The 26880-nt window shown below is 47.5% G+C and overlaps 1 protein-coding gene across 3 annotated transcripts; it reads left to right on the top strand.

The window, feature by feature from the left end:
- The first annotated feature begins 656 nt into the window (after positions 1–656).
- On the top strand, positions 657–26815 carry cacnb1 (calcium channel, voltage-dependent, beta 1 subunit). 3 transcript variants are annotated; one of them, XM_076144127.1, is made up of 14 exons: positions 657–920; positions 4683–4769; positions 14453–14572; positions 14750–14872; positions 15464–15600; positions 15729–15796; positions 16728–16888; positions 18863–18943; positions 19027–19085; positions 19156–19265; positions 21505–21656; positions 21742–21837; positions 21927–22112; positions 23575–26815. In XM_076144127.1, the coding sequence occupies exons 1-14, from the start codon at positions 831–833 to the stop codon at positions 24103–24105; spliced, it is 2001 nt and encodes a 666-aa protein (XP_076000242.1). In that variant the 5' UTR covers positions 657–830; the 3' UTR covers positions 24106–26815. The 3 variants fall into 3 exon arrangements, with proteins under 3 accessions (XP_076000242.1, XP_076000241.1, XP_076000243.1); XM_076144126.1 differs by lacking the exon at positions 16728–16888 and adding an exon at positions 17362–17390; XM_076144128.1 differs by having other exon boundaries at positions 15729–15808; positions 21927–23662.
- Positions 26816–26880: the final 65 nt, after the last annotated feature.

Raw genomic sequence — 26880 nt, forward strand, 5'->3', positions numbered from 1 at the left:
CAGAAACAATGCGAGTCTGTCGGTCTGCCTTCAAAATAAAAGCGCAACGTGATTTGCTTTAACTGCAAAAGCCATGAAGGGATTGATTACTACTGCTGCTGATGCTTCAGTACGAACACAACAACTACTATTCCAACTTAAACCGCTAGTGTCATTTATATTTTATGTATGTATTTTATATGTATATTATATTTACATTGTTTAATTTACATTTATTTTCTCCAAGGCTCCAAATTGACAATTTAATTAATCTGAACGTGTCTATAACTGATGGGATCATGACTCGCAGGGATAAATTCTACGGCAAGAAGAGGTAACGTTCCTATACTGTTAAATTACAAATTTCAAAGTGAAATCTATGGTGATAAACTGTGCTGCTTCCAATATTGCTAACAACAGTATCAGACTCCGAAGCTACTTAAATAAATAAACAACAGTGATGGGACCAAACTAACAAAGTTACAACAATGATGTCAATACTCACACTCATTGCCATTCAAGTTGTTATTTTTCTCTGTTCCTTTAAAAAAAAAAAGAAAAAATCCAACTCAAGCAACTTCAAGTTTCTATGTATTATTTTGAAAGGTCCATCCGGATGCGGAAGCTTGGTCATACCGTACACTTGACGCTATCTTAAACCCTGGTGGTGAGCCAGAGCGTCACGCAGGCTGGAGGCAGCAGCTGTTCCACACACACACACACACGCACACACACACACATATACACACAGTCAGACACACACACATCAGCGCGGTGAGTGAAAACAATGAGCCCGTCGGTTCCTTCATAAAAGACAACAAACTGAAAATAGAAGATCAAAAGTTAAATCAATGGTACAGAAAAGTAGTATGTCCAGGACGCCTTCGACCTCAACCCAGGAGATCCAAATGGACCTGTTCGACCATCATCCACACACACAGGTGAGACAATGGCACAGAACCTGCGGCGAAATCTGTTTTTATTCCCCGAATCATGCGAATACTCCAGGGATGGATGCGTCTGAACGCTCCGGTGCTTGGAACGGAGCGGTTTGACTTCCGGAGATTAACAGGTTGTTCGCCAATTACGCTGTTTTCTCGTGTGCGATGCGCTGATTTTTTTTAAATGTATTTCTCATCTTTTAACAACAACAACAAGCTGAACTCATCTGTTTAAGCTTGTAATCTTCATCTCGTTGCTCTTTATGTCCTCTTGTGTTAAGACGCTCATTTGCTTTGATGAATTCGTCTGTAACCATAAATGAAGATATGATGTAACGCTTGTTTTCACGCTGTCTGCCCACTGGATGCTAAACATAGAGCAGCTAACCAACCACGCCTCAGATGGATCAATGTTACACAGATTATTATCATTATTGTTATTATGATTATGATGACATGTTGATCAGGTCATCGAGGTGAAAGTGTAAGTTTTCATTAGATCCTAAAGTCATTGCTTGGGTTTAGGGATGATGTGTTTCTGCAGATTAACGACAGCAAATCTGCTTTTCTATACCAGTTATCAGAAATCTAAAGCCTGAGGTGTGTTTAAGGTCTTTTTTTTTTTTTAAAGTTATGATGTGTGAAATGTCTCCCTCCAACTTTGGACGGTGTCAGGAAGTGACATGATGTTGGTGTCCATGTTTAGTCATAATTGAATGGGAGGAGGGACATGATGAAGATACTTTATCTAGAACAAACACGCCCACGCTGAGCTGGAGCTCCACCAGCGTCTCTCCACACCTCAGCACACACACACACACACACCACAGCGTCCTCTCCTCTTCCTCCCTCTCCTCCCATCGCCGTCTCTGCCCCCAAATGTCTTTGACTATTGAACGTCCCACTGTCCCCTTCTCCTCTCCCCTCTGGTGCGTCTCGCTCTTCTCACCCTGTCTCCAGTCATCAGGTCCTTCTCAGTGGTGAGAGACAGATGGACCCCCCAAGCCCCCCCTTGTGTCAGGCAGCAGGGCGCCAGCTTCCCTCCCGATCAATTAGATGTAAAGTTCACGCAGACCTGCAGAGGGTCACGCTGGTAAACGTATTTATAACTCCGGCGAGGAGACGCAAGCAGGAAGCCGCGTTTCTAATATCCTGTAGGAGACGAGCAGTTCACCAACGCAGAGCAGAAGACATGATCTGAGTTGGGGGTCAGGGGTCCCCGAGAGGGAAGATGGCAGACATGAAGCTTTCAGGGTGTTAGAACAAGCTGATGAGATTTACACTCATTTCCTGTTTGATGAGCTCTACCTGCAGTTGCATGCATCACAAATATGAGAATAGTGCCTCTGGTGCTATGAATCCTAAATGAGTCCGTCTGATCAGCTGATTATTATGATTATTTTCTCTCTGTTTATCTCTGTCTCTCTCTGTCTCTCTCTGTCTCTGTCTCTGTCCCTGTCTCTGTTTCTCTGTCTCCCTCTCTGTCTCTCTATCTCTCTCTCACACACACACGCTTAGTGATATGCTTAATCTGTGAGGATGTTTACCAACAGGAAGCCCCCCTCCCGACTTCCTGTGGCATTTCCCTGCCCTTTCCTTACAGGAACCCGCCCCGTCATGAGGCAGACGCCCCTCCAAACACATACACACAGACACACAAGTGTACACACACACATACACACAGACACACACACAGCTGAGTCCATCAGGATAAAATGATCCAAATGAAATAACGTGAAAATTTGAATCAGAAAAATCTAATCAAAAATTGGGAAAATCTCTGTTTCATGTTTTGCATCTGATTCGTGATTGACTCCTGTTGTGTCCATGGGCTGGTGTGAACCAGCTTAAGATTCATTAGAGCAACTTCCTGCTCTCCTGACTCCTTGCTCTTGGTTTTATCTTCTAACATCATAGCTCTCTAGTGCCGTAGCTCTGTGATGTATCTGTTGCTATGTGACCTGTTAGACAGGATGAATTGATCTGTCTGATGTTCTGATGGCCCTAATGTGCTCTGTAGCGATGGCGCCTTCCCAGATCTCATCAATTAAGTTGATGAGTAAAATGTTAAAATGTCTCTTGGAAACAAAAGTACACAAATAAGAGCAGTGCAGTGTCTTTGTTGTCCCCCACCAACTCCTGGCAGCTGGTGTTCTGTGGCTCCACTTCAGGTTGAAGCTCATGTAGGACGCAGCGCCTCGTGTCCCGTCAGCAGCAACGCATCAGCAGGTGGTTCAGGGGAACTCGAACGAGTCCGGAGCACAAACAGTTATGTTCTGATCGGATGAATGTGTCTGCCTTGTATGCGTTACCACGGGGACCTCAGACTACAGCGTTCTGTGCTCTCACCAGCTGTCATCAGTGTAGCCGCTCATGTTTATGTAGAGGCAGTTCTGAGGGTCCTGGCCTGCCCTGCGGTACACCACCGAGGAAAACGCAACCGGGCCCAAAATGTGATGTGTTGCTCCTCCTGGTTGTCACTCCTTCAGATTCAACGTACACCTTCGTCCAAGTCTGACAGCTCAGAAGCAGCTCAGAGAGATGAACGTCCGAAGGGTCTCTGCCTCATCACCAGGGCTGTTTTGTGTCCACCTCTCTGTGTGCTTTATGCAAACAGATGATTGCCCCTTCGAGTTTAAAGAACGGTGTCATGAACGTGAAAATATAGTGGAGAGTTTTTCAAGAAATACAATTGACGTGAAATGAATCACATGGATGAATCATTTATTCCTGGCAAAGTTGTGGCACGATGTCAGTGTGTGGAAATGCAGTTGGACACTCGGATTGTTGTGAGAAGTGTGACACAGTGATGCATTCAGGTGCTGTGGGGCTCTGCGCCATCAGTCGCATTACTGTACGCAAACTGTAGCAAGTTGAAGAAAACCCATAATATTGGGTTTATAATGTGAATAAAGCAGCTTAGACGCAGCTGGAAAATGTTTGATATATTGTACATCTGTTATTTATTGATGTTCTTCCTCAGGCAGCACTCAGCTTCTAACATATTACAATATTATAGCCATTTATTTTCAACTTTTTCACTCAGTAGGAGTATTTATTTCAGCAAAGCTTAATTTAGTTCTCTTTGGGCCTTTTAGAGGTTTTCCTGTTTTGTTTTTGCGTTTTGGTGTTATTGGAGATTCCTCCTGGTACCTAAATGCACCGCTCCTTTTCAAATCAGTGTCTGTCTAGCATGAAGCCCATCTGTTGTAAATCGGATAACACCTGCAAAAGCAGCCTCTCATGTTGCATTTTGGCTGTGAATTGTGACAGAAAGTGGCCATCCGGATTTGAACCAGAGACCTCTTGATCCACAATCAAATGCTCCACCGCCCGTCTGTTAACGTTGGTGCAAACGTTAATCTGCCTGGGTTTGATGCGTTCACCAACAGCTTCCCTGTTTGGAGTCTGAAGGAACACAGCCTGTCCAAGGACCCGTCTGCCAACAAATGTGATTATTAGCCGTTGTGTAGCCATGGTGATCTGGACAGGGTGGGCCCGTAATGCAATGTGTGGCCTCTGCCCAACCCGGATGGGCTGTTTGCCAGCGGTCTGCCAATCAGATTACAAGGTCCCAGTTTACATCAGAGCATGAAAAATGACAAATAATGGCAGACTGGACGGTGAGACGGCAGAACAGGAGTCAGGCTGTTGGATCACGCTGAGGCTTGGACTCATACTAATGGCCGCCGTGATCCACACGGAGCTGTGTTCCTCTCTTCTGTCCAGACCCCATTCCAACCTTGTGTGTTTGTCTTTCAGGGGAAGTACGCCAAGAGGAAGAGCCGATTCAAGCGCTCCGATGGAAGCACGTCCTCAGACACCACCTCCAACAGCTTCGTCCGACAGGTAACACCTCGGCCTTAATCCTCCCGTCACACCGGCTGATCCGGCTGCCAGACGCGTCGCTAAACTTCCCCTCCTGTTATATTTAATCAAGAACCTCATGAAAGTTTAACGAGGATGAAATTGGAACTATTCGTGTACATTTGAATGTTGGGTAATCGGCGGCTCCATCTCACAGTCGTGCTTTCCTCTCCTCACAGCTGCAGGTTTGTAGTTTTCCAGGAATGTTAGTGTACAATCAGTAAAATTCGGAATACTTAACTTGCCGTTTGTTTCTCTGTTTAAAGCTGCTCGCCAGGTTGTTACTTTGTTACGCTGCATTTAAGTGTATCTCCTGTCTGAATAGGGTATAAATCACATGTTGTAAAGTCAACATTAGAAAATATAAAGCATTTCCTAAGATCATCATCTACATTATGATTGAATGAATATTATAATCCAGTGGAATGTGAGGAATTCCATCACAAGCGTTCATGAGATATTGACCTGCTAATGTCATCGTATCGTTATCTCACCTCTTGACACCTAGAAACTAAAGTGCATCACCAGTAATTGTCCCATTCACGTCTAATAAGATGCACAGCCGTATTCCGTGTCATTTCTATGTTAATGACTTTAGCGGGACCTTGGGCTGTAGAACACTTGACCATCCCCCTTTGAGCGCCAACATTTGCTCTCCTTTCTTAACCACACACTGTTATTTCGCCCATTTTCCCTCCATGACATCGTCTCTAAATTCCAACGGTGTTCTACACACCAAACTAGCAGCGCATCTCACTCTCTCTCTCTTCACATGCGTGCGTCCCAGCCAACGCGCCGCATTGTGCGCATCGAAATAGATTTGATAAACACCTCTAATGACAAGTAAACCCCCCGTGAAGACGCCCATACGCTGCTGTACCGTCACTTAGTGGAGATCTCCATACCGCAGACACCGAATAGCAGCAGTGAAGCATTGCAGAGGAATCCTTCGGGGGGCTCGGGTGATAATGATCTGGTCCCAGGTTTTGATTGGTCTATCCACATATGCCCCCCTGACCCTGAACCCGCCCTGGTCAGGTTGTATAGCGAGATACGCTGAACGCTTTGGTCAAGAGGAGCTAATTGGAAGCAAGGAAATGGATCCCAGTCTGTCTCAACACGCAGATGTTTGTGTTCCCCGGGGAGTTTAGCGCTCGACCTGAGGCACCGGACGCCGACGATCCGAACATCAGCGCTTGGCAGGACGTGACATTTCACAGAGCCGCTCAGTGTCGAAGCTAAAGAGTCCATCTGACCTCTTCATCTGTGAGAGGAACCCGTCTGAATGACATTTACCTGCTCAGGACCTGCTGCTACGATAGAAAACGTGTCTTAAACACCTCGTCACTGTCGAGGAACACAGGGAGCCAAACTCTCCCGCCGACTCTAAAGGTTAGCCGCGTCCTCGCCCTCCCATGAGTCCCTCCTTCATTAACTCTGTCTGCCCTGCTCGGCGGGCTGCAGGTTAGGCAGAACAGAGATTTCTAATGGCTCACACTATATAAGGAACTCATTTACCCTCCTAAGGATGATCTAAGTCTTCCTGGGATGAATCTCCTCCCGTCTTGTGCTGTTGCTGAGGGTTTCACTCATCCAGGCTGACCGAGGATGCAGAGGCCTGTATGTCTCAGAGGGTAAACACTGTCTGGTCACTTCATTCTGAGGTTCAGGTTTGAGTAGACATACATTTCTACATGCACATTAGAGGCCATGTGCAGGGTTCAGGTCTTCCTTCCTGAGCATTAGAGGCCCTGTGCAGGGTTCAGGTTGTCCTATATGTTACTGCACATACAGCCCGTGTTTGCTTCCCCTCAGAGCCGAGCCCCCGTATAGGCTTTACAGTCTCACACACACCTACGCAAGTGCACACACGCGCACAAATGCACGGCTGCCACAATCAGCCAACGGTGGAGCCGGTTGGTACGCTCGGCCTGGTTTCCATGGTAACCGGGCCACTGATTCTCCCTCTCTGTGCAGGCACAGTGGGATGGAGAGACGAAGGAGAGGATGTTTGGATGGGTCTGTGTTTGTGCGCGCCTGTGCGTGTGTGTGTGTGTGACATTGTGTGTGTGTGTGGGTGTAACCTGCGCGCTCCAGCAGGGTTTTTGATAAATACACAATCTTTACACGTGCAAAGATCGTCTGCTGTTGCAGTGTAACATCACAACATAACCACAGTTTTTAGCATAACGTGGAGATGCTGCGGAAATTTAATTTACGCACACACACACTCACACGCACACACACACACACACACACACACACACACACACACACACACACACACACACACACACACACACACACACACACACAGCACAGCATCATTACAGAATATATTGAGCGAGAGAAAACCACAGTTTGCCATTGATTTAATAAATGCAACCGTTGCACTACAAAGCTACATGAGCACCAACAGTAGGAGTGTGTGTGTGTGTGTGTGTGTGTGAAGGAGTGTGTGTGTGTCGGCAGAGCAGCTGAAACACATATGCCTGTTTTCATATGGTAGCCTTAGTTTAAATAAAGTCTCTTAAACATCCAAATCCCGCTGGAGTTCCTTGGATATTTGCGATGATTGAAATCCCTGGAATCCCAAACAGGAGAGAGACGTGAAAGCAGAGCCGAGCTGCATGCCACATTCCAATAATATCATCCGATTACAAACAGGATAACCTGCATAGTTCTATTCAAACTCTATTGGTAAACAACGTTGGAAATGTGTGATGATGGAATTGTCCCAAATGCGGCTTCAGGAGTGGGGCACAGTTGTGATGCTGGAGGAGAGTAAAGAAACAAAGCACCATCCATGACGTGGTCACACAGCAGGCTGGGGGTTTCCAGTCGGTCCTGACGTATGGATCCCCGGAAAGCTCCCAGTTGCTGCTGTGCACAAAGCCAACAGGTGGAACTGTTAGCAAGTGCCTCCAGCTGACTGCCTGGAGAAGCCCTGTGCCATTGTGTCAAAGGTCGCCCTCTAGTGGAGAACCAGGACGCCCCCCCCCCCTGCCCCCCCCTCCTGCTAACGCCCCTTAGACCTCCATCACATTTACATTTCAGCAGAACAGCAACATTCACACTGAAATGTCCTGAATTAGTAATACAGCATCACAAGCAATTCATCTTTAATCAACCTGTTATCAGCTGTTCTGTCTGCGGTGTAAAGTGGGAAAGAGCGTCGTTAAATATTAGCAGGTGACCATTTTGGATGATGATGATGATGAACCACATTGATGATCACATGTATGGATTTTGAATGGGAACAATTCAGATGACACACTTCAAAGGCTGAAGTCGTCTAGTGCGGAATTCTTGGGATAGTTTGAGTCCTGATCGGCGTATCCCATTCCACTGAACCCCCTCCCCCCCCCCCACACCAGAGAGAGAGAGAGAGAGAGAGAAAGAGAGAAAGAGAGAGAGAGAGAGAAGCCTGGAGGAATGAAGGAAGGGAGGGGGTTTCCCTGGCCACTGCCCCCGGCCGTCTACCTCTCTACCTCTCCCTCTCCCTCCCTCTCCCCTCACCCTATCCCTCCCTCTCTCTCCCTCTCTCTCCCTCCCTCCCCCTCTCTCCCCCTCTCCCACGTCAGTGGGGGCATTGAATGGCTGACGGCTGCATACCGAGCCTCCTTCTGGGTCTCTCTGCGTCCACGTCCCTGTTTCTGTCCTGCCGGGGCTATATATATTTCTCCACTTTGCAAATGTAGCACAAGTCCTGCAACCCGACCCCCCCGGCCGGCCCCGGCCCCGGCCCCGGCTCCCTTCCTCTACACAGGGTTCACGTTCCTCTGGGCTGTGTGTGTGTGTGTGCGTGCTGGGGCGGGCGTGTGTGAAGGGGTTGGAGGTTAACAGAGCGCTCTCCTATTTTGACACATACGGCACTCTTTTCTGGCTTTCTTTCTTATCACACAGACATCCGCACACACACACGCACGCACACACAGACACACACACACACACACAGAGGCGCGCACACTGACACGCACTCGTTCACATATGCACTTATCCCGGTGTCACACTGACAGACGCGTAGAAAAACTCACCCTAGTCAACACTTATCTCTCGCGCGCACACACACTCTGGCACGCGCACACACACACACGTAACTCTGCCTTGGTGGACTCCGGCTTTGCCTCCCTGGTTCGCCGTGGTGTGGCGAGCGCGGCAAAAGAGGAATGGAGCGGACCGAGAGGATTCAGAGGCCCGTCATGGTAAGAAGCATCCGGATTAAACCCAGTAGCTTTCACTTTTGGCCGTGTGTGACAGAACTGGACAAAGTGTGTGTTTTGTGTTCAGTGGGTCGTTTGGAGTCGAGATATGGCAGGAAAAGTGTCCTGGTCCGTGTCGTTCTCTGCCCCTTCAGTGGCTCTTTGATCCCTCTCTCCTCTCCTCATCGAGCCATGATTCCATTTTGGGCCGCAGCTGCTGGAAAGGCGCCGGTGTTTTTAATTAGACTTCCAGCCGCACTTGTTGCCTCGGAGCGCTCGGCCCAGGACGGCTACCATTTCTGGGGGGGCTTCTCTGCCCTACACACCCGGGCCTGGGCTCTGTATAGGGTTTCATACAGAGCAAGAAAAACATTAGAAAGTCAAAGTGGTCTGTTTGTGATTCTGGATATTTTAAAGTTGAGCTGATTGGAGTATTTCACAGGAAACTCTTGTTGAAGTTGTTAAAATCGTGTCTCTGCTCAGCTGTGAGTGTGAATGTGTGTAACTAAGCTTGGTTCCGCCTGTGACTCATTGTCAGCAGTCACTCTCCCAAGTCGAGCCCTTGCGAGTGACTTCCCAGCGCCGCCGTCATGCCGTCCAGCTGGTTGCCATGACACTGCTGTCACTGAGTCATGCAATATGGCCATTTACAGCCACTGGCCCCGATCTGGAGACACAGAGTCTTTTTTTCACGACTCAGCTCCCTCAGATATCTTCTATGCTCCTCGATGTACTTTCCCGTATCTTCCCCCTTTGTTATTTCCGTTAGGCGCTTTGATCCTTCGCCAGGGTTAATCTCACTCATCGCTCTGGATGTGATGCAAACACCCGGCGGAGGCGAGGCTCCACCGCTCATGCATTCCTGCCGGCTCTCAGCTGTCTGAGATGATGAGATGTTGCGTGCTTCTTCGCCGAGATGTTTGACGCCAGCGGCCCGCGAGGAGCCTCCAGATCAAACAAACAAATATTTTCTCATCGTCCCAGCTGATGTGTGTTTTGATACCTTATCTGCTTAATCATCAGGGCCGGAATTAGCAGTACGTGTGAAAAAACCAGAGGAGACGGATAACAATCAATCTATCCAGCAACGAGTTTGACACTTCCTGCTGTGATGTTCTCGCAGTCTGTCATGTGGAGATGCAGATGTGCCGATGTGGGAGAATGGAGCCAGTATAGTGTGACATCATCCTAACCTGCCCACTCATTTCCCCGTCTGTTGAAGGAACGTTGAGCCATTTGCACTCTTTCCCCCCTCTGGCGCTGGAGGAACTGATCTTTTGCTCGCCGCCTTCACTCCTTATTTCATTACCTCCCTCCCTTTGTCTCCTTCTCCTTTTTTTTTCCCAATCTGCTCAATATCAATTCTGAGGAGGTGCGAATTCATCACATTGGCAGCTCTCGCGTGCAGAAAATGGAGGGAGCAGTGGGTTGGTTTGGTGATAATTGCCGAGCGTCACCTCTCACATCTTCTCCCGTTTTAGCCCGTTTCGCCTCTTGTGTTGTTGAGTAGATTTGAAAGTGCTGAAACGTTTGAGTTTGAAATGATAATTCTTCAGTAGAGGCTGGAGAACAACGGCTCCCATAATTGCGTGTAAAAATGTAACCGTCACAGCTGTTCCATAGGTGATTTGACTCCTCTGGATCTTCCTCCAAATGATACTGAGAAATTGTACACACATACATTCACAATGAACCCCCTTTTCTGCGATCTTGTGCCATTTTGTGCCAAATCTGCACATGCCGGAGGAGCCGTTGCAAGCACGTGTACGTCGCTAAAAGTCGAAATGGATAACGTATAAATCAGCTGGGTCCGAAACACAGAAGGGTTAAATTGAGATTTATTCAAAACAAGAGCGTTACAGATGATCTCCGCGTTCATCAAACCACATTGCCGTGTTTTCTCCACCTGTTGAGCATTTATTGATCACCTGTTGAAAAGGCTGTTAAGCAGTTTCTCAAATGATTTTTGCTTCTGGGTTTGTCATTTAGTATCGATTCCTTCTGGCTTCTATCTTTCTGTGTGTGTGTGTCCCCCCCCAACCCCCCCCCCCCCGCCCCTCTCACAGCCCTTATTGGTGGCCTGTCATAAGCCGCAGACACGGTTACTATGACACTGCTGGGGTCTCTGGTCCAGAAAGCACCAATAGGAGAGCAGCTCTGCCGTCAGATGGCCTGTAGCTATTTTGAACAAGAGCTGTATGTGAAGTGAAGCAAGCAACTAAATTAGTGACACAAGCCGGTAACATAGACGCAGAGAGGGGAAGGAGAGGCGGTGGGCTCCTGAAAGGCTCCAGATGAGGAATGAGTTTGGAGCTTTGATCAGCTGCTCTTTTGTCGTTGAACCGTTTTGTTGAGATGAAATATTGTCCGTCTCCATTGTCTCCTTGTAAAGCCTCTGAGCTGCGTAACGAGAATCAACAAGATAAGTGACTCAGAGACACCAGCCAAAGCTTTTGTTCACACACACACACACACATGCGCGCACTGACACATGGAGTCATCGCCCGTCCCTCCCCTTCTCGCTCGCTCCTCATTTTGCTGCATCACACACTTGTTGTGGCACACCAAGTTGGTGCCAGATAATTCCAGCCTTTATTCCGGCTCCTTCTCCTCCGTGGCTCGGTTAAGCTCCTCTTAAGCAGCGCTCCATGTCGGGATGCACCTGTACGGCTCAGAAGACGACTCAGAGCTGGTAAGTGGGGACGATTGTCGCTCCTCGTTATGCTGCACGACGCTTGCAGCACCGCCGCTCCTACTTTAGAGCGACAAAGAAAGAGAGAGAGAGGGAGAGAGACACGACTGTGTTTGAGTTACAAACGAAACAGGAAGTGGGGCTGGTGTGTGGATGCCTAGGGATGCGAGGAGTAGTGAGCTGTTACCCCGGCAACGGGGAGTGTCTACAAATGGCTTCTTGTTGCCAGGCCACAGAGCGCTTCAGTACGGCAGGTGGCTGAGCTTGAATCAACATTTGTGTTTGTCATTTGATTCGGAATCATACGGGGACACGCGTGGAACATCATTAATCACACACACACACACACACACACACACACACACACACACACACACACACACACACACACACACACACTAATGCACACTCATACAGATAAATGCACACTCACACACAAACTCACACAACCACACACTCACACAAACACACGCAAACACACACTCACACATTTACACACAAACACAGAAAGACACACACTCACACACACTCACACACAGACACATGCACAAATGCAAGCACAAACGCACGCACAAACGCACGCACAAACGCATACACAAATGCACAAACGCACACCAACACACACACAAACACACACACACACCAACACACACAAAAATGCACACGCAAACACACACAGACACACATCCACACACAAACACAGACAGACACACACTCACACACACTCGCACACAAACTCACACAGACACTCACACACACACACACACACACACACACACCCACACACCTTTTGCAGAGCAGTCCTTCTGTTTGGGTGTGTTGTTGTTTTGTTGCTGCTGTTTGATGAGCGACCTGCTGAAGCTGGATTAAAGGACTCGTCCATTCAGGTTAGAGGGATGATTCAGCACGTAGAGCGTCTGTGTAAAGGCTCTTTGTGGCTGATCAAAGGAAGAGACGGACCTCTATGACATCACACAGCCCAGTGCACTGAATCCATCAAAAAGCTCTCGGCGATGCTTTGGTGTCCAAACTCAGCGTGCAACCCTGTGATGTCATAGAGGTCAGAGTCCCGACTTGACCCAGACTTTGGCGTGTAAAGTGGCGAAAGGCGCTCGTGTTTGTTCAATGGGATTCTCGCCGGCGCTGAGATGACGTCAAACAAGCGTTACTACTCAGGAAGCAGCGCCCGGTGGTATTCGCCGCGTGCATTCTTCGTATGGTCTTTGATTACTCGCGCAAATTCTTGCCCACTTCCTGGCAGAGATTTTTTAAAAGAATGTCTTTTCCTTAGCGTTGCATATGGCGTATGTCATCTTTGCGCATTCTCACCTCTATTTTAAAAGCCCACAGCTAATGACTCACTGCTTCTGCCTGGCACATTCAGCTGTCCGCATTCTTGTCAGCACCTCCCACAAAGCGCGAGGCAGCCTGTCACCTCACAAGAAAACACACACACACTCACACACACACAGACACACACATACAGGAAGCAGAGAACAAGTGGGATTGTTACATAAATTGAACACTGGAGCACTTCAGGAGTTCAGGCCGCCTCCTGCACTGCGCCGCTCTGCTGAGCAGCACAGTGGGCCGGTGCCTCGGCTCACAGGAGGCTCTGGGTTGTTATGGTGGTACAGTTGGACGGCTCGGGGTCAGCCAGCCAGGGTCGGGTTACCAAGCAGCAGCAGCAGCAGCAGCAGGAGCAGGAGCAGGAGCAGCGGCGATGGACGTGTTTGGAAACTGTAGCCACTTCATGAGAAATTTATATCCTCACTAATATTATAAACAGTCCGGGGGCCGTTTCTTCCTCTCTGTCTCTTCTTCCCTCGACACGCCCACGCGCCTGAATCTGATATGCCGCTGCAGAAAAGATTAAATACTTTGACCTTACGGAATCTGCAGTGGAAACGTCTGGCTTGTTGTTGAGTATCTGCTTCCCCAACTCATATTACACCGAGTCAGCTTTCAAGCAATAAGGCCGCCGCCGCCCCCTTTGTGTCCATGCAAGTCACAGCAATGCTGCGTGCCTTCACATCGCGAGTTCAGCCGGGACATAAAGACGAGACTATCAGTTTGGAATTACACACAACCTGCATTTGTTCATCCCACATTTCGCCGTTTTGTTATGGTGTGTGTGTGTGTGTGTGTGTGTGCGCGTGTGTGATTTCAGTTTTTGTTCCATCCGAGGGTTGACTGATGAACCAGCGGTCATGTCAGGGAACAGCGTGGGTTTGCCGGCTTTCCTCCCTCCAAACATTTTGTTATTTTGTTGTTTTTACGTAATAACTCCAGTTTCAGTGGAGCAGCTGGTACAGCAGCAGAAAGGTCCTGGGTTTGTGTCTCAGTAGGGCGTTTCTAGTTTGAGTTCTCTACTTTGATTCTCAGATGTTCAGGTGCTTGGACTTCCTTCCACAGTCCAAAGTGAAACTCTAAATAGCCGTCAGATGTGAAGGAGTGAGCGTCTGTTTAAGCCCTGTGATGGAATTTGACCTTATTCATATTTTCAAAAGCATTAACACCTACAAGCTCCACTGACGCCAAGTGAGATTTAATTTTAACTTTATTTCTATAGTCCAATATCACATACAGTCTCGAAGCGCTTTACATTTCCCTTTGGAAGTATTCAGACCTTGCAATCAAAGCTTCACCTCAGACTGGCCGTCATTCAGACTTTAAAGATACGATCCTTGCACCTATAAATCCTCATCCAGCAAGTACAAATGAGAACTCCTGCACCCTGGAATCCCTGAACTTGTTCTTCTGCACCCCAGGGCTCTGCAGACTCCTACACCAGCCGGCCGTCGGACTCTGACGTGTCCCTGGAGGAGGACCCAGAGGCTCTGAGGAAGGAGGCCGACAGACAGGCCCTCGCTACGCTCGAGAAAGCAAAGGTCAGAGGTCACACGTTGCTCCCCCGGCCCTCATGTCTAACAGCCATTACTGTTGTGTAATGTTCACATTAGTGTTTAGCGTGAGGTTCCCCTCCTCAGCAGCTCCCAAAGGTGACCTGATGTTACTGGGAGCCGCCATCTGCATGCTAATACTTGTTGTTTTGCGTCCTGCCTCAGACCAAACCTGTGGCGTTTGCGGTGAGGACAAATGTGGGCTACAACCCCGGCCCCAGTGACGACGTCCCTGTGCAGGGCATGGCCATCTCCTTCGAAGCCAAAGACTTCTTACACATCAAAGAGGTTGGAACTACTTTAACACACTAACACACTTAATGAGGTCACAAGAACATGATGGACCTCCCACGTCGTTGTGGTATTTATGTGGTACAACTTGTTATTGTGATCAGGTTGTGTTGAATGTGGTAGGAATTATGAATTACATTTGAGGAATTGTGCTGTGTTTGTTTTGAAAATTAAGAATTGTGGGGAAAATTCCAGCAGACAACCAGATCATCATAATATAATGAAATTAGCAGATTAACCATTTGATATTTAGTTTATTTATTTTGAGAGGGTTTGTAACCAGCAGCTAATTAGCATTTTCCAATTTGTGTGAACATATTCTGAGCTCCTCTCGGTACTTTCACAGTAGCCAACAGTGTCACTTACAGCTGCCAACAAGCAGCAAATTGTGGCTCTTTGGGAACAAAAAATCTGCTGAAAATTCATAAAACCTAAATTTGTAAGCCGTCAACAGCTGAGCTGCATATTCAGCTGCAGCCAAGTCGTCACAGTCACATCCGCTGCCTAGGAAACGCTGATCCACACGGGCGAGAAAAGGCCCCCAGTGCGGGTGATTGACAGGCGGCTGTCTGCTCTGTGCCTGTGCAGAAGTACAACAACGACTGGTGGATCGGGCGCCTGGTGAAAGAGGGCTGTGAGGTGGGCTTCATCCCCAGCCCCGTCAAACTGGAGAACACCCGCCTACTGCAGGAGCAGAGGATGAGGCAGAATCGACTCAGCTCCAGGTACACACACACACACACACACACACACACACACATCTACTAGACAATGTTCCCTGAAATAGATGTGTAATATGTAATATGTACCTGATATGTGAAGCTGTTATATCACCTCTTACCTCTTATCGCAGTAAATCTGGTGGAAGCTCCAGCCTGGATGTTGCCACGGGAACCCGCAGGCCCACACCACCTGGCACAGGTGAGGTCAGGGGTCAGGCTTTCAACGGCCAGAACTAGTGGTGCGTGCGTGCGTGCGTGCGTGCGTGCGTGCGTGCGTGCGTGCGTGCGTGCGTGCGTGCGTGCGTGCGTGCGTGCGTGCGTGCGTGCGTGCGTGCGTGCGTGCGTGCGTGCGTGCGTGCGTGCGTGCGTGCGTGCGTGTGTGTGTGTGGAATCACAGCGTATGGCCTCAGTGGGTTTGCTGTGAAGTGGGAGAGGTTTGGGAGGTCTGTGTGAGCAAACAGGACGGGACAGAAATAGAGCTGAGGATGGACGGACCCTAACCCGACACCGACCCAGAACTTCTGCTTGATATACCGAGACAGCAGGAGGAGCAAAGTACAAACTGGGAAAATAGAATCTGAACCGTGGAGCCGCCGAGCTGAGCAGAATAAAGAGGAAGTTTATAGAGATGAGTGTGTTGACTCCACTATACAACAGAAAAGCATCAGGCCCCGCCCAACACAAACACACTTCATCTGCTTCATGGACATCAAACACACACACACACCCTCCTCTGTGTCCCCTTTGTTTCTTCCTTCTCCTCTTCCTCCCCTCTTCCTCCTCTGTCTACATTTGCTCCTCCTGCAACTGAGCTCTTCACTCCCGGTTTTGTGGCTGTCTTCTACTCTTCATCATATCTGCCCGTCGTCATCAAATGTCTTATTTTATCAACCGCTGTTACTTCTGGTGTGATTCATACTATGTGACCTTTGTAGATGTGTGTGTTTGCTTTACTCTCTCTCTGTGTATCATCTCTTACAGTTTCCTTCATACTCCTCTCTCCTGGCATCTCACCTTCTTCCTTCTATTTCCTCCTTCACTCTTGCCCTCTTTTGCTCCATCCTCTCTCCTGTCTGTCCCTCCTTTGTCCTCCCGTCTCTCTCTGTGCACCACCCGCCCCCTCCCCTCAGCTCACGTGGACATGTCCACCGTGGCCTTTGACGTTGACCCCCTCGACCTGGATGCTGAGGAGCCCCCTGAGAACCAGGGTGACCCTCGCTCCTCAAAGGGCATGTCAGGCAGCGTGACATCCCCCCAGGCCAACGCCCACCGACTGCCCTTCTTTAAGAAGGTAACGCCAGGGGCTCAGGGCGCCGCTGCTCCCTCCCGCCTTCTCCTAGGAAACGTGTCCAGGTGTCTCTGGATCCTGCCTCCCTCCCTCCGTCTCCCGCCTCTGTCTCTCACTAACACTTAACACTGCCGTCCCTGCTGGTAGCTCCAGAATCTAACACTGATTGGACGCTGGACGCTGATGGGTCAAGCTGAGAGACATTTGGACGTCTTTGTGCTTGTCAGCTGGGAGAGGCGTTGAGTTAAGCGATAATCCTTTGAAATGGCCGCAGCTGCATATCAGTCTGAATCCCTCTAATGAAACCACAGTGGATGCAGTCAGTATGAACTCTATTCTAATCAATAACCAGCTCCTCTGCCTGTTGGCCCTCTAATCCCCGTCTGTCAATAACTAAATGTGCTCTTGTGTTTTGTGCTTTTTGTCTGGTGTGTCTTTTCTCTGGTGGGGCTTTTGTGTGTGGAATGATACTGTAGGTGGTCCAGCTAAGCAGAAACAGAAGTCGGTGAGTCCAGACTAACCTCTAACATCTCCTCTGTCTGCTCCTCATATGCTGCTTGTCTCCCTTTTCTCCTGATAAACTGCGGTCATTCTGTAAAACATGTTCAGGGACAAGAAAGCAGAATACAGTGACATCAGAGCTTAGATTCTGTATAACATGTGCTTTCAAATAAACCACAAACATCCTCCAACATCAAAACAGATGAACCAGCTTCATATTGATAGTAGTCCTGGTTACATGCCTGCACACCCATGATACAAGTCTGATCTTATCTGGATCTGGGCTAAACTGCACCTGTGATAGTCCATTACAAAGTCCACCTGCCTGAATCTTTACTTAAGATCAGTTGTGATCGATGACACACATATTCATTGTGTCCATATTTGTGAGACTATCCCCTGGTGTGTGTGACGTTCTGTAGCTGTCAGTGTGCAGATGCAGGTGCACATTGTAACAGAAATGCACTCTGACATGCTTTCATTTGCAATTGTCACAGCTGATTTGAGTGATAGCAGCCTACAAATCAGCTGTTTTCCTGTTTCAGCACAGTTTTATTGGCACAACAAGGCTACAAAGCCAAGACGCATTACGTACGCCATCATCCTCGTAAATCCCCACGCTGATGTTATTCAGAACAAATGAGTATTATGTGCAGCACACCTGCTCAGCCTCTTCAGAGATGAGAGCCATTTGGAAACTTTTAAAATATGTATTTTTAGATTCTGTGAATACAAATGAGGTGAAATGAGCTTCCGCTGCTGTGCTTTTATGTAATGTAATGTAGCGGTGGCACAGGGGCACTCCAGCCGATCTGCTGCCTGAAGAGCAGCACAGAGGGGGCGTGCTCGGAATACACAGCTCTGCCAGTTGTGTGAAGGATGTGACTGATTTCAGCCTGTTGTCACTATGAACCAGGCTGTTTCTAAACATATGCTTATGCGGCCCCTTATAGATGAATCACACGCTCCGTGATTCATAATGCACCATTCAGCTGCACCTAATGCTGCTGTGCTGCAGCATGGATGTTGTGTGTGTAGGTGTGGAGGCCTGAGTCTGCGTGTGCATTGCAGATTCCCCCTTAAGCAAAGCTGTGACAGAGATGATGGCTTCCACTCTGTTTTCAACTTTAATAGTTCAAATCGGTATTAAATTACATTTCTTGCCTCTGTACAGCAAAGCAGCAACAGGCATCCAGGTTCATTATGGACAGACACAGAAAACAACACTTACAGCGAGAAACTGATCCCTGCCTCCAAACACTCAGAGGAAGTTCATAAATTAATAAATAGACTCCAGTGTCTGAAACTGACCATATATCAATCTGAAGGGGGGGGGGCAGGATGAGGAAGCGCCTTTTGGTTGTGTTTTGTTCATTTATGCATGAGTGTGTTTCCGTGGCTGTGTATGGTTCATCATACATCAGTGTGTGAGTCTGCAGACTGTGAGTCTCTTGATTCTGTCCTGTCTCGGATCAGATGGAGCACGTTCCCCCCTACGACGTGGTTCCCTCCATGAGACCCATCATTCTAGTCGGGCCGTCACTCAAAGGCTATGAGGTAGGCTGCTTCGCTCGCTCCATAAGCGTCTTTATCGCTCAAGTAAAGGGAAGTCTCACGTCTATCTAATATCGCCTCTCTAGGTCACGGACATGATGCAGAAAGCGCTGTTTGACTTCCTGAAACACAAGTTTGAGGGCAGGTAAGTGTGAGCTGCTGTGCATTGACATTCAGTGTGTCCTCAGCATGCCAACCCAGTGATGTCGTTTCAGGATATCCATCACACGGGTGACGGCTGACATCTCCCTGGCCAAGCGTTCCGTCCTCAACAACCCCAGCAAACACACCATCATCGAGCGCTCCAGCACTCGCTCCAGCCTGGGTAAGACCAGGAGACGCTGCTGCTGCTGCATCACCACACCACAAACCATCCACTCCTTTAGTGGATAGCTCCTTTTACAACATGTGTTTACATTACAAACTAGGTGGCTTATGTTGTTTTTTGTAAGTTGCAGCTTTCTTGAGATATTTGGCGTTGACTTACCATGTTCACAGGTTATGGACTGGATCCCTTTGCTACCCTGAAGCTGTTCACCATAGGAGATACATGCATCTTCTGGTTTCCTAAATAGAAATGTGTGATATAGATCAGCTTTCTTGAGAGCATGTCGGCCACCACAGCTTTCTCAACTTCACTTCAAATGAAAACTATACATTTGAGGGTTAAAAGCCAAAGCCTTTTAGAGAGAACGCGTGAATGCAAATGTATAACTTTTCACAATTCACTATTATATATATACATTATATATATAAATAGCATCTTATTGTGTTTATGCTGTTTGGAACTATGATAAGGTAATGTAATACTACAGAGAGATTACATGTTAAGTAATCTGCTGACTCTTTTTTTTCCCTCTAAAAAATCGATTTTTAGCCTTTAAAATCCAGAATCAGTTGGTCTTAGTGGATCTACCTGCTGGTGACAGTGAAACTCAGACCTCTTGTATCATTTAGAAACAACATTTCTGTCCATCCCATCCCATCAGAATGAATGTCCATTTATCTTCCTCTATCTGTGTTTCATATCTATGCAGCTTTTGGTATTTCATGTCTGTAGCTCCATGTGGAACTGTGAGCAAATGAGTGTGATCACGTCGGTGCAGGAGTCGGGCCTTGGAGAGTAGAGCAAAGGACATGAATATGTAGTCATTTGGATGAAATCCTTCAGCTTTTCATTTAAATGTGAGGAATCTGAAGTGAGTGTTGGGTTCAGCTAAATGAATGATGTTCCCTATTCTGCGCTGTTTACAGTGAACAGCCCAGATGTAGTAACTGTGTGTGCTTCATCTAAAGGACACAAGTTGTTTCCCTTTTATACCTGCTCTGACTGCCTGAGTCTGATCTGGCCTCCTCTCTTTCTTCATCCTGTCTTTCCTGCCCTCCGCCCACCCGCCCCCTCCCTCCCACCGCCCACCTCTTCCTCCGCTATCTTTTGATTCAGACGTTCTGGGTATGTATGCTCTCCTTCCTACAGGAAAACAATGACGCGTCTCTCCTCCTCCCTCCCCTTTCTGTCACTGTATTCATCATCTGTTCATACATCATTTGTCTGCCTGTCTGCTTGCCTGTCAGTTTCTCTGTTCCTCATAGTTTTTTGCGTGACAGCCTGTAGTCCCGAACAAAAAGAGAAGGATTACAGAACCAGAGCAGGACAGATCCGTGGGAGGGCAGCTGGGTGGTTAGGAGCTCCTCTAGTGTGTGAAGCTGATACTCTCCATACTGCACTCGTCCTCTAATGGAGGCTGTCTAAGGCCGATTTAACTGTTTGTTAATGGAACAAATTAGACAAAACATTCAGGTTGTTGTTGTGGTCAACAGAGGCCCTGCTTGGTATCAGCATATATGAGTTGGCTCTCTGGAGGCCCTGTTTCAGCTGCTAAGTCGTCCTCTCTGCACCCTGTTATCTGTCACTGCTGCAGATTTGGCATCAGGCACGTTGAAGGTGCTGAAATGTGACCCGACAGAGCAGGAACACATCTCCGTCCCTACACATCAACAGTCAGATAAAGGGGAACCATGCTCCAAATACATCTTACAGGCTGTTTGTTGAGGAACAATGTGAACAAAACGCCCAAGCAGTGGCAGACTTGAGTGGTTCACCTGATATAATCATAATTACTCTAACAAAAACTAATGTTCCACTACATTTGTTTGATGAGGGTTTTTTGGTTTTGTTTATATTGTGCACTTATTATCAAGTTAAGTGCCACATGCATCTCATTCTTAAGTGCCTCCTTCCTAACGTTAAGTCCATAAGGACATCAAAGACATTAGGAAGACACATAAGAAAGGTTAGGAAGTGGCCATAGAATGAGAATGCTGCACTGCTCCATTTAGCTGTGCATAAATGGAACTTTAACTGTGAGTCGGTCTAATCATACGCTTGGAATTGTTCTAAAATGCAGACATGCATGATCAAGTACTAACATGCTGGTTATGCACTTGTGTGCGTGGACATGGTGAAGGAAATATGGCTGACATCTCTACTAAAGACGTAGTTCATTCAGTTATTAGTCTCACTTGCTTATAACTCTTCTTCCATCTGTCCCCTGGACTTTCAGCGGAGGTGCAGAGTGAGATCGAGCGTATCTTTGAGCTGGCCCGTACCCTCCAGCTGGTTGCCCTGGATGCAGATACCATCAACCACCCCTCTCAGCTGGCTAAGACCTCCCTGGCTCCCATCATTGTATACATCAAAATAGCCTCACCTAAGGTAAAGTAATGGAAGACAGCACCCAGTGAGCACATTCATAGATGAAGTATTGTTTCAGTAGACACAGAGTCGTTGTCTCCTCCAGGTCCTCCAGAGGCTCATCAAATCCAGAGGGAAGTCCCAGGCTAAACACCTAAATGTGCAAATGGTGGCAGCAGACAAGTTGGCGCAGTGCCCACCTGTGAGCTTCTCTTTGTGATTCAAGAATACATGGTAAAAGAACTAACAGAGCTTGTGTGGAACCAACAAAGTCACTTTGTTTATGTGCAGGAACTGTTTGACATCATCCTGGATGAGAACCAGCTGGAAGACGCCTGTGAGCACCTCGCCGACTACCTGGAAGCCTACTGGAAGGCGACACACCCCCCGAGCAGCAACCCCCCCAACCCGCTGCTCAACCGCACCATGGCCACGGCAGCCCTGGCCGCCTCCCCAGAGCCCGTCTCCAACTTGCAGGTACAAGTGCTCACCTCCCTGCGCAGAAATTTGGATCTGTGGCCAGACATGGATGGGCCAGTAGCCAAAGAGGGGAGAGTGGATGAGCACACTCTCTAGAGTCCCACAGAATGGGAGGGATGTGACCGCGAACTCGACTTCAACCCAAACCGACCCAACCCAACCCAACCCCAGCAGCCTGCTCTCCAGATTCACACACTTCCACTCTCTTCTGTTTTTACCTCAAAGTGAGAATAGGATCAACCCCAGCTTTGGCTCACACATACATGCTGTATATACAAACACAACACTGGTAGATTAAGCAATTCGGATGTGGTTTCACCCAAACAGGCCCCACACATCTGCACTCACTCACGCCTATGAAGATATTAACACACACGCAAATGAACGACAGCAGAGCTCACACATGAAAGCCAAAATGAATCACATATTTACATCTACAGCAAAAACATACAAAGTCTGTATCCTGAAGCAACACATGCTGGTTAATCAGCATATCTCTGCACTTTTGAAGGTGTGAGATGAGCACAACTCAAAACACATTAAGGAAGAGAAACCCATAAGGCCCCTGTGGTCCCAGGAGCCCCTTCCCTGTCTGTAATCAAGAGTAAAATGATCTGCTGCCCGTTCCTGGCTCCATCTAGCCCAATGGCCTCCTTTCACCACCACTTTTTACTCTCGCCGAGGCAGACTCCAGTTTTCTGTCCTCCTCCGTGTTGCCATGGTACCACCCCTGAAAACAGCAAGTCATGTCCGCCTCCTCAGAAAGGCTGTTGGAGGCTGTTGGAGGCTGTTGCTAACGCGCTTTACTGTTTTATATCCTTAACAGCAAGATACTAAATCAGCTCTTCAGGTTACTGTTGGCTACAACTTTAGATGCCAGATCTGTCACGACCGTGCCACAGTTTGGTAGAATAACTGAAATATGAATATCAAGTGTCAACAACATTATCGCAAAATATAAGATTAAGAAGAAGTCTATTACCTTTTGATTATTAAAATCATACAACATGCATGTCTGTAGGGAACCTCAGAAGATCACAAATAGATGATAGACGTAAGATTTCTGCACTTAACTGCCATGATGTGAATCAGCCCATAGGTGGCACTGTTGGCTATTCAGGCTGCTGGCTGAATAACTGCTTGTGTGTGTTTTACTTGCAGGTTGGTCATTTCAAACAAGCTGAATGACTTGTTTATGAATGTGTTTATATGCAGGATGAGTGCACAGTGCAAACATGTGAAACACAACCTCATTAACAGGAATGCTTTCAGTGTGTGATCTCTCATCTCAGCCTGATGCTGTGGTTGTTGGTTGTTGAATTGAATGTGCAGACTGATGCAGATCATAAATGTGTGCTGTGTGCTCTGCCTCATCCTAACCCTACTCACCGTTTGGTTTTGCTCTTGCTGTTTGTGTCTCTGCATGGTGGCTGTGCGGCATGGTTGTGACTCGCTGTAGGGGCCGTACCTGGTGCACGGGGAGCAGAAGAGGGAAGGCCCTCTGACAGAGTGCGGTGGGAGCGGCACTCTGCATGACTATCAGGCAGACACGGGCGGAAAGCCCCAGCAGCAGCAACAGCAGACTTACCTGCGCTCCTCTCGCGGTCAGTTGCGGGGAGGGAGTGGGCGGGGTCTGTCACGGCAAGACACCTTTGACTCTGAGACACAGGGAAGCCGGGACTCGGCCTATACAGAGGCCGGTGACTCCTGCATGGACATTGAGACTGACCCATATGAAGAGCCCGAGCCCTACCGAGGGGGCAGCCGCCTCCACCTGGCCCAGCATCATGGCCGGCAGGCTTCCTGGGAAGACGAAGGGGCCGAACCGGATCAGGAAAACCTGAACCACCCTCCGATGCCGAGCCAGACGCAGCCACACGGACGTGCCAAGCTGAGGGAGCGTTACTGCCAGGACCCCGTGGATACAGGGGCCAACATGGGCCGCAACAAGAACCAAGATGACTGGGGGAGGGACGTCTACATCCGCTGAACACGTCATACCAGAGAGGCAGGGAAGATACTGGACAGACTGAAGATGGAGAGGATGAGGGGGGGAGGGGTGAAAAAGAACTGAAGTGTGGGTTTGGGGCCATGCCAGTCAGGCTCACCAATTAATCTGTTTACATCCCAGTCCAATGTAAAGAAATACATCAGCTGCCAGATTCTCATCCACTTATTCTTGCAATTCAATTTATTTATGTTTAGAAGAAAAAGTTCTCTTGGTCTGTTAAAGGTCTGTTTTGTTTCCTATGTTATTACTGCATGAATATCATGGAATTCTATACTGACAGCACGAGGACAGTAATTGTTACGATTGTGAATCTATGATTGTGATCTGTATGACTCAGTTTCTTCTTCAGTTGTGGAGCGTGCAGGCTGGTAGAGCTGCAGTCTGCCATGTCTGTCCTCTGCAGTCTGCCACGTCTGTCCTCTGCAGTCTTAAACAGGGTCTAACGTCAGCATCCTCATGTGCAGCGTCAGGGTTTCTCTCTTACCTTCATCTCTCTCAGTGCTTTAGGATTTCAAGATTTCCGCCCTTTAGGAACCAGAAGTTACGAGTCTTCTCAGCTCCACTTTCTTATCACCCAGACCTTAAAAAAACTGGCTGACAAGTTGCCATAATTAAACACAAGAATCTCCTGCTGTTGTTGCACTTGTGTCATCACAGAAAACACTCCAAAGATGTTTACTTCTTCCCTGACCTGGTTCAGCCGTTGTACTGTCTGTCCCAGTCCTCCCGTCCTGTTTCCCCTGTGATTGGTGGGTGAGCAGCTTTGGCTCCTGCAGGATTCATTTGTTTGCTCTCTTTGTTTCTTTTTAGTTTTTTTCAGTCACGGTGCAAATTAAGAAGCAGCACTGCAGTTGTATTTGTGTGAATGAAGCGTCCTGCCTTAGTGGCTCCCACCCTATAAAACACCCTTAACTTCAAGAAAACTCCAATCACAAGTGCCGGAATGTCTCGCCAAGCCATGTCCACCTCTGCCACGGTGGGATGTCTTAAGTACTGTCTCACCTGTCTCCATCTCATACTGTGTGTGTGTGTGTGTCTTGGTGTCTCGTGGCTACTATGCTCTGTAGCCTGTAACGTCGCTCCAGCACGTTGCTCACCTCCTTTTCTTTGCACCGGCTTCTGTCGTCTGTTTTTCAGGCCTAATGGTTATATACTTAAAAAAAAAAAAGTACATGCGTGTGGTAAATCACTCCCAACTTCCACCCAAACAGCAAGCTTATCTAATATTAAACTCCACTCTCTTCTTATTCATGATTTCTGACTGAATTAGTGCTGTTTTTCCTGTGGACATTTGCTTTTTTGTTTTAATCTTCAGCTCTTGTGAGGTTGTGAGGAGTATTAACGGGGGGGAACATTCAACTTTGGTCTTTACTCAGTTATCTATTATGGAGAATCCATGAATGTCTTTGGTGGGCTAGTTTGGCTCACTCCTGTCTTCAGTTGAATAAATTAATATTAAATAATGATCAGTAAATAATGTTATTGTTGCGTTATCGCAATTGTTAGAAATATGAAATAACATGTATCATTGGTGCCTGATTGTAGCTACATTTTGCTTTTTCTGCCTTTCATTTTTAATCTGTGGATAAATTCGTATTTTAATTAAAAATTTAATCAGAAAATGCCACGGTGTGATTTGATTAATGAAGACAGGCGAGGGAATCAGGTGTTCAGGATGATGCTTCTTATTTCTGTCTGGACGGCTGAAATCTGCTCGGTATCATCATGACATCATATTATTATAAGCACAAGGTTTTTTTTAAACAGAGCAAGACAGATCTTTAAATCTTAAAAAAGATCTTTGGCACAATATTGTCGTCTTATACTTGTATTCAAAGAAATGACCTCAATGCCTCTCATATTGTCAACAATGTAAGAACTGGATGTCAGAAGTGCAGCTGAGTACAGGAGGTGGTTCATATTCATGCAAGTCAGCTTCAACCAAGACTTTGCAGACTCAGAGAGCGTGTCTGACATGTCATATTTTATTTAGAAAATGGTTGAGAATGTCCTCAAACTTCTCAAAAATGATAAGTCAGTTTATCTATATAATAATAACATCTCGTGTGGTCTTCAGTCATGGCTGAAGGAAGGACTGTGTCTAAGCTCCACTGAGAGTTCAGTTCTTTAGAGCCAATGTGTTTGTTATTTCTAAATGAAGTGTTACTACCTTTGTAAGTACATACTTTGGAAATAAACGTGTGGGTAATTTCAGGGGATTTCTGTCTCACCCAGAGTTTTGCTTTCACCTGCTTGTTATAACAGTGTTCCTGTCAGAAAGGGTGGAAAGCACTTTTACTTCCCCTTTCTGTATATGGACTGGTCCTGTGGGTATTGTCCGTTGCGTCACCGGCATTCCCGTTGTGTCAGCATGACAGCAGAAACGTCTCAAGTTCATGCGGCCTTCAGTGTCATGCCCGAGCTCAGACTTCTGAGCCTTCCATGATGAGCCTTGTTTAGCAGAAGCTTTTACTGGTCATTAAGGCCTGAAGAAGAAAATGTACATTAGACAAGGTATTTCACATATCAACACAAAATATGAACAATGCTGCCATCATAGAGCAGTGTGGAAAATAACATCTAGCCTTAAAGTCAGGTGTGGAGATCTTAAGATGAAGCAATCAACATCAAACCACAAAGTACAGGACACGCATGTGTGCAATGCTGATATTTCCCACAGCACTTGAATGCAGCTTTACTATGCCCTTTGTTCGTGACTCATTAACCGAAACATACCAAAGTCTTTCCAAACTC

The sequence above is a fragment of the Genypterus blacodes genome, unplaced genomic scaffold (assembly GCF_046128005.1).
Source record: "Genypterus blacodes isolate CSIRO-AG114 ecotype Tasmania unplaced genomic scaffold, CSIRO-AGI_Gbla_v1 ptg000028l_1, whole genome shotgun sequence".
NCBI classification, from domain to species: domain Eukaryota; kingdom Metazoa; phylum Chordata; class Actinopteri; order Ophidiiformes; family Ophidiidae; genus Genypterus; species Genypterus blacodes.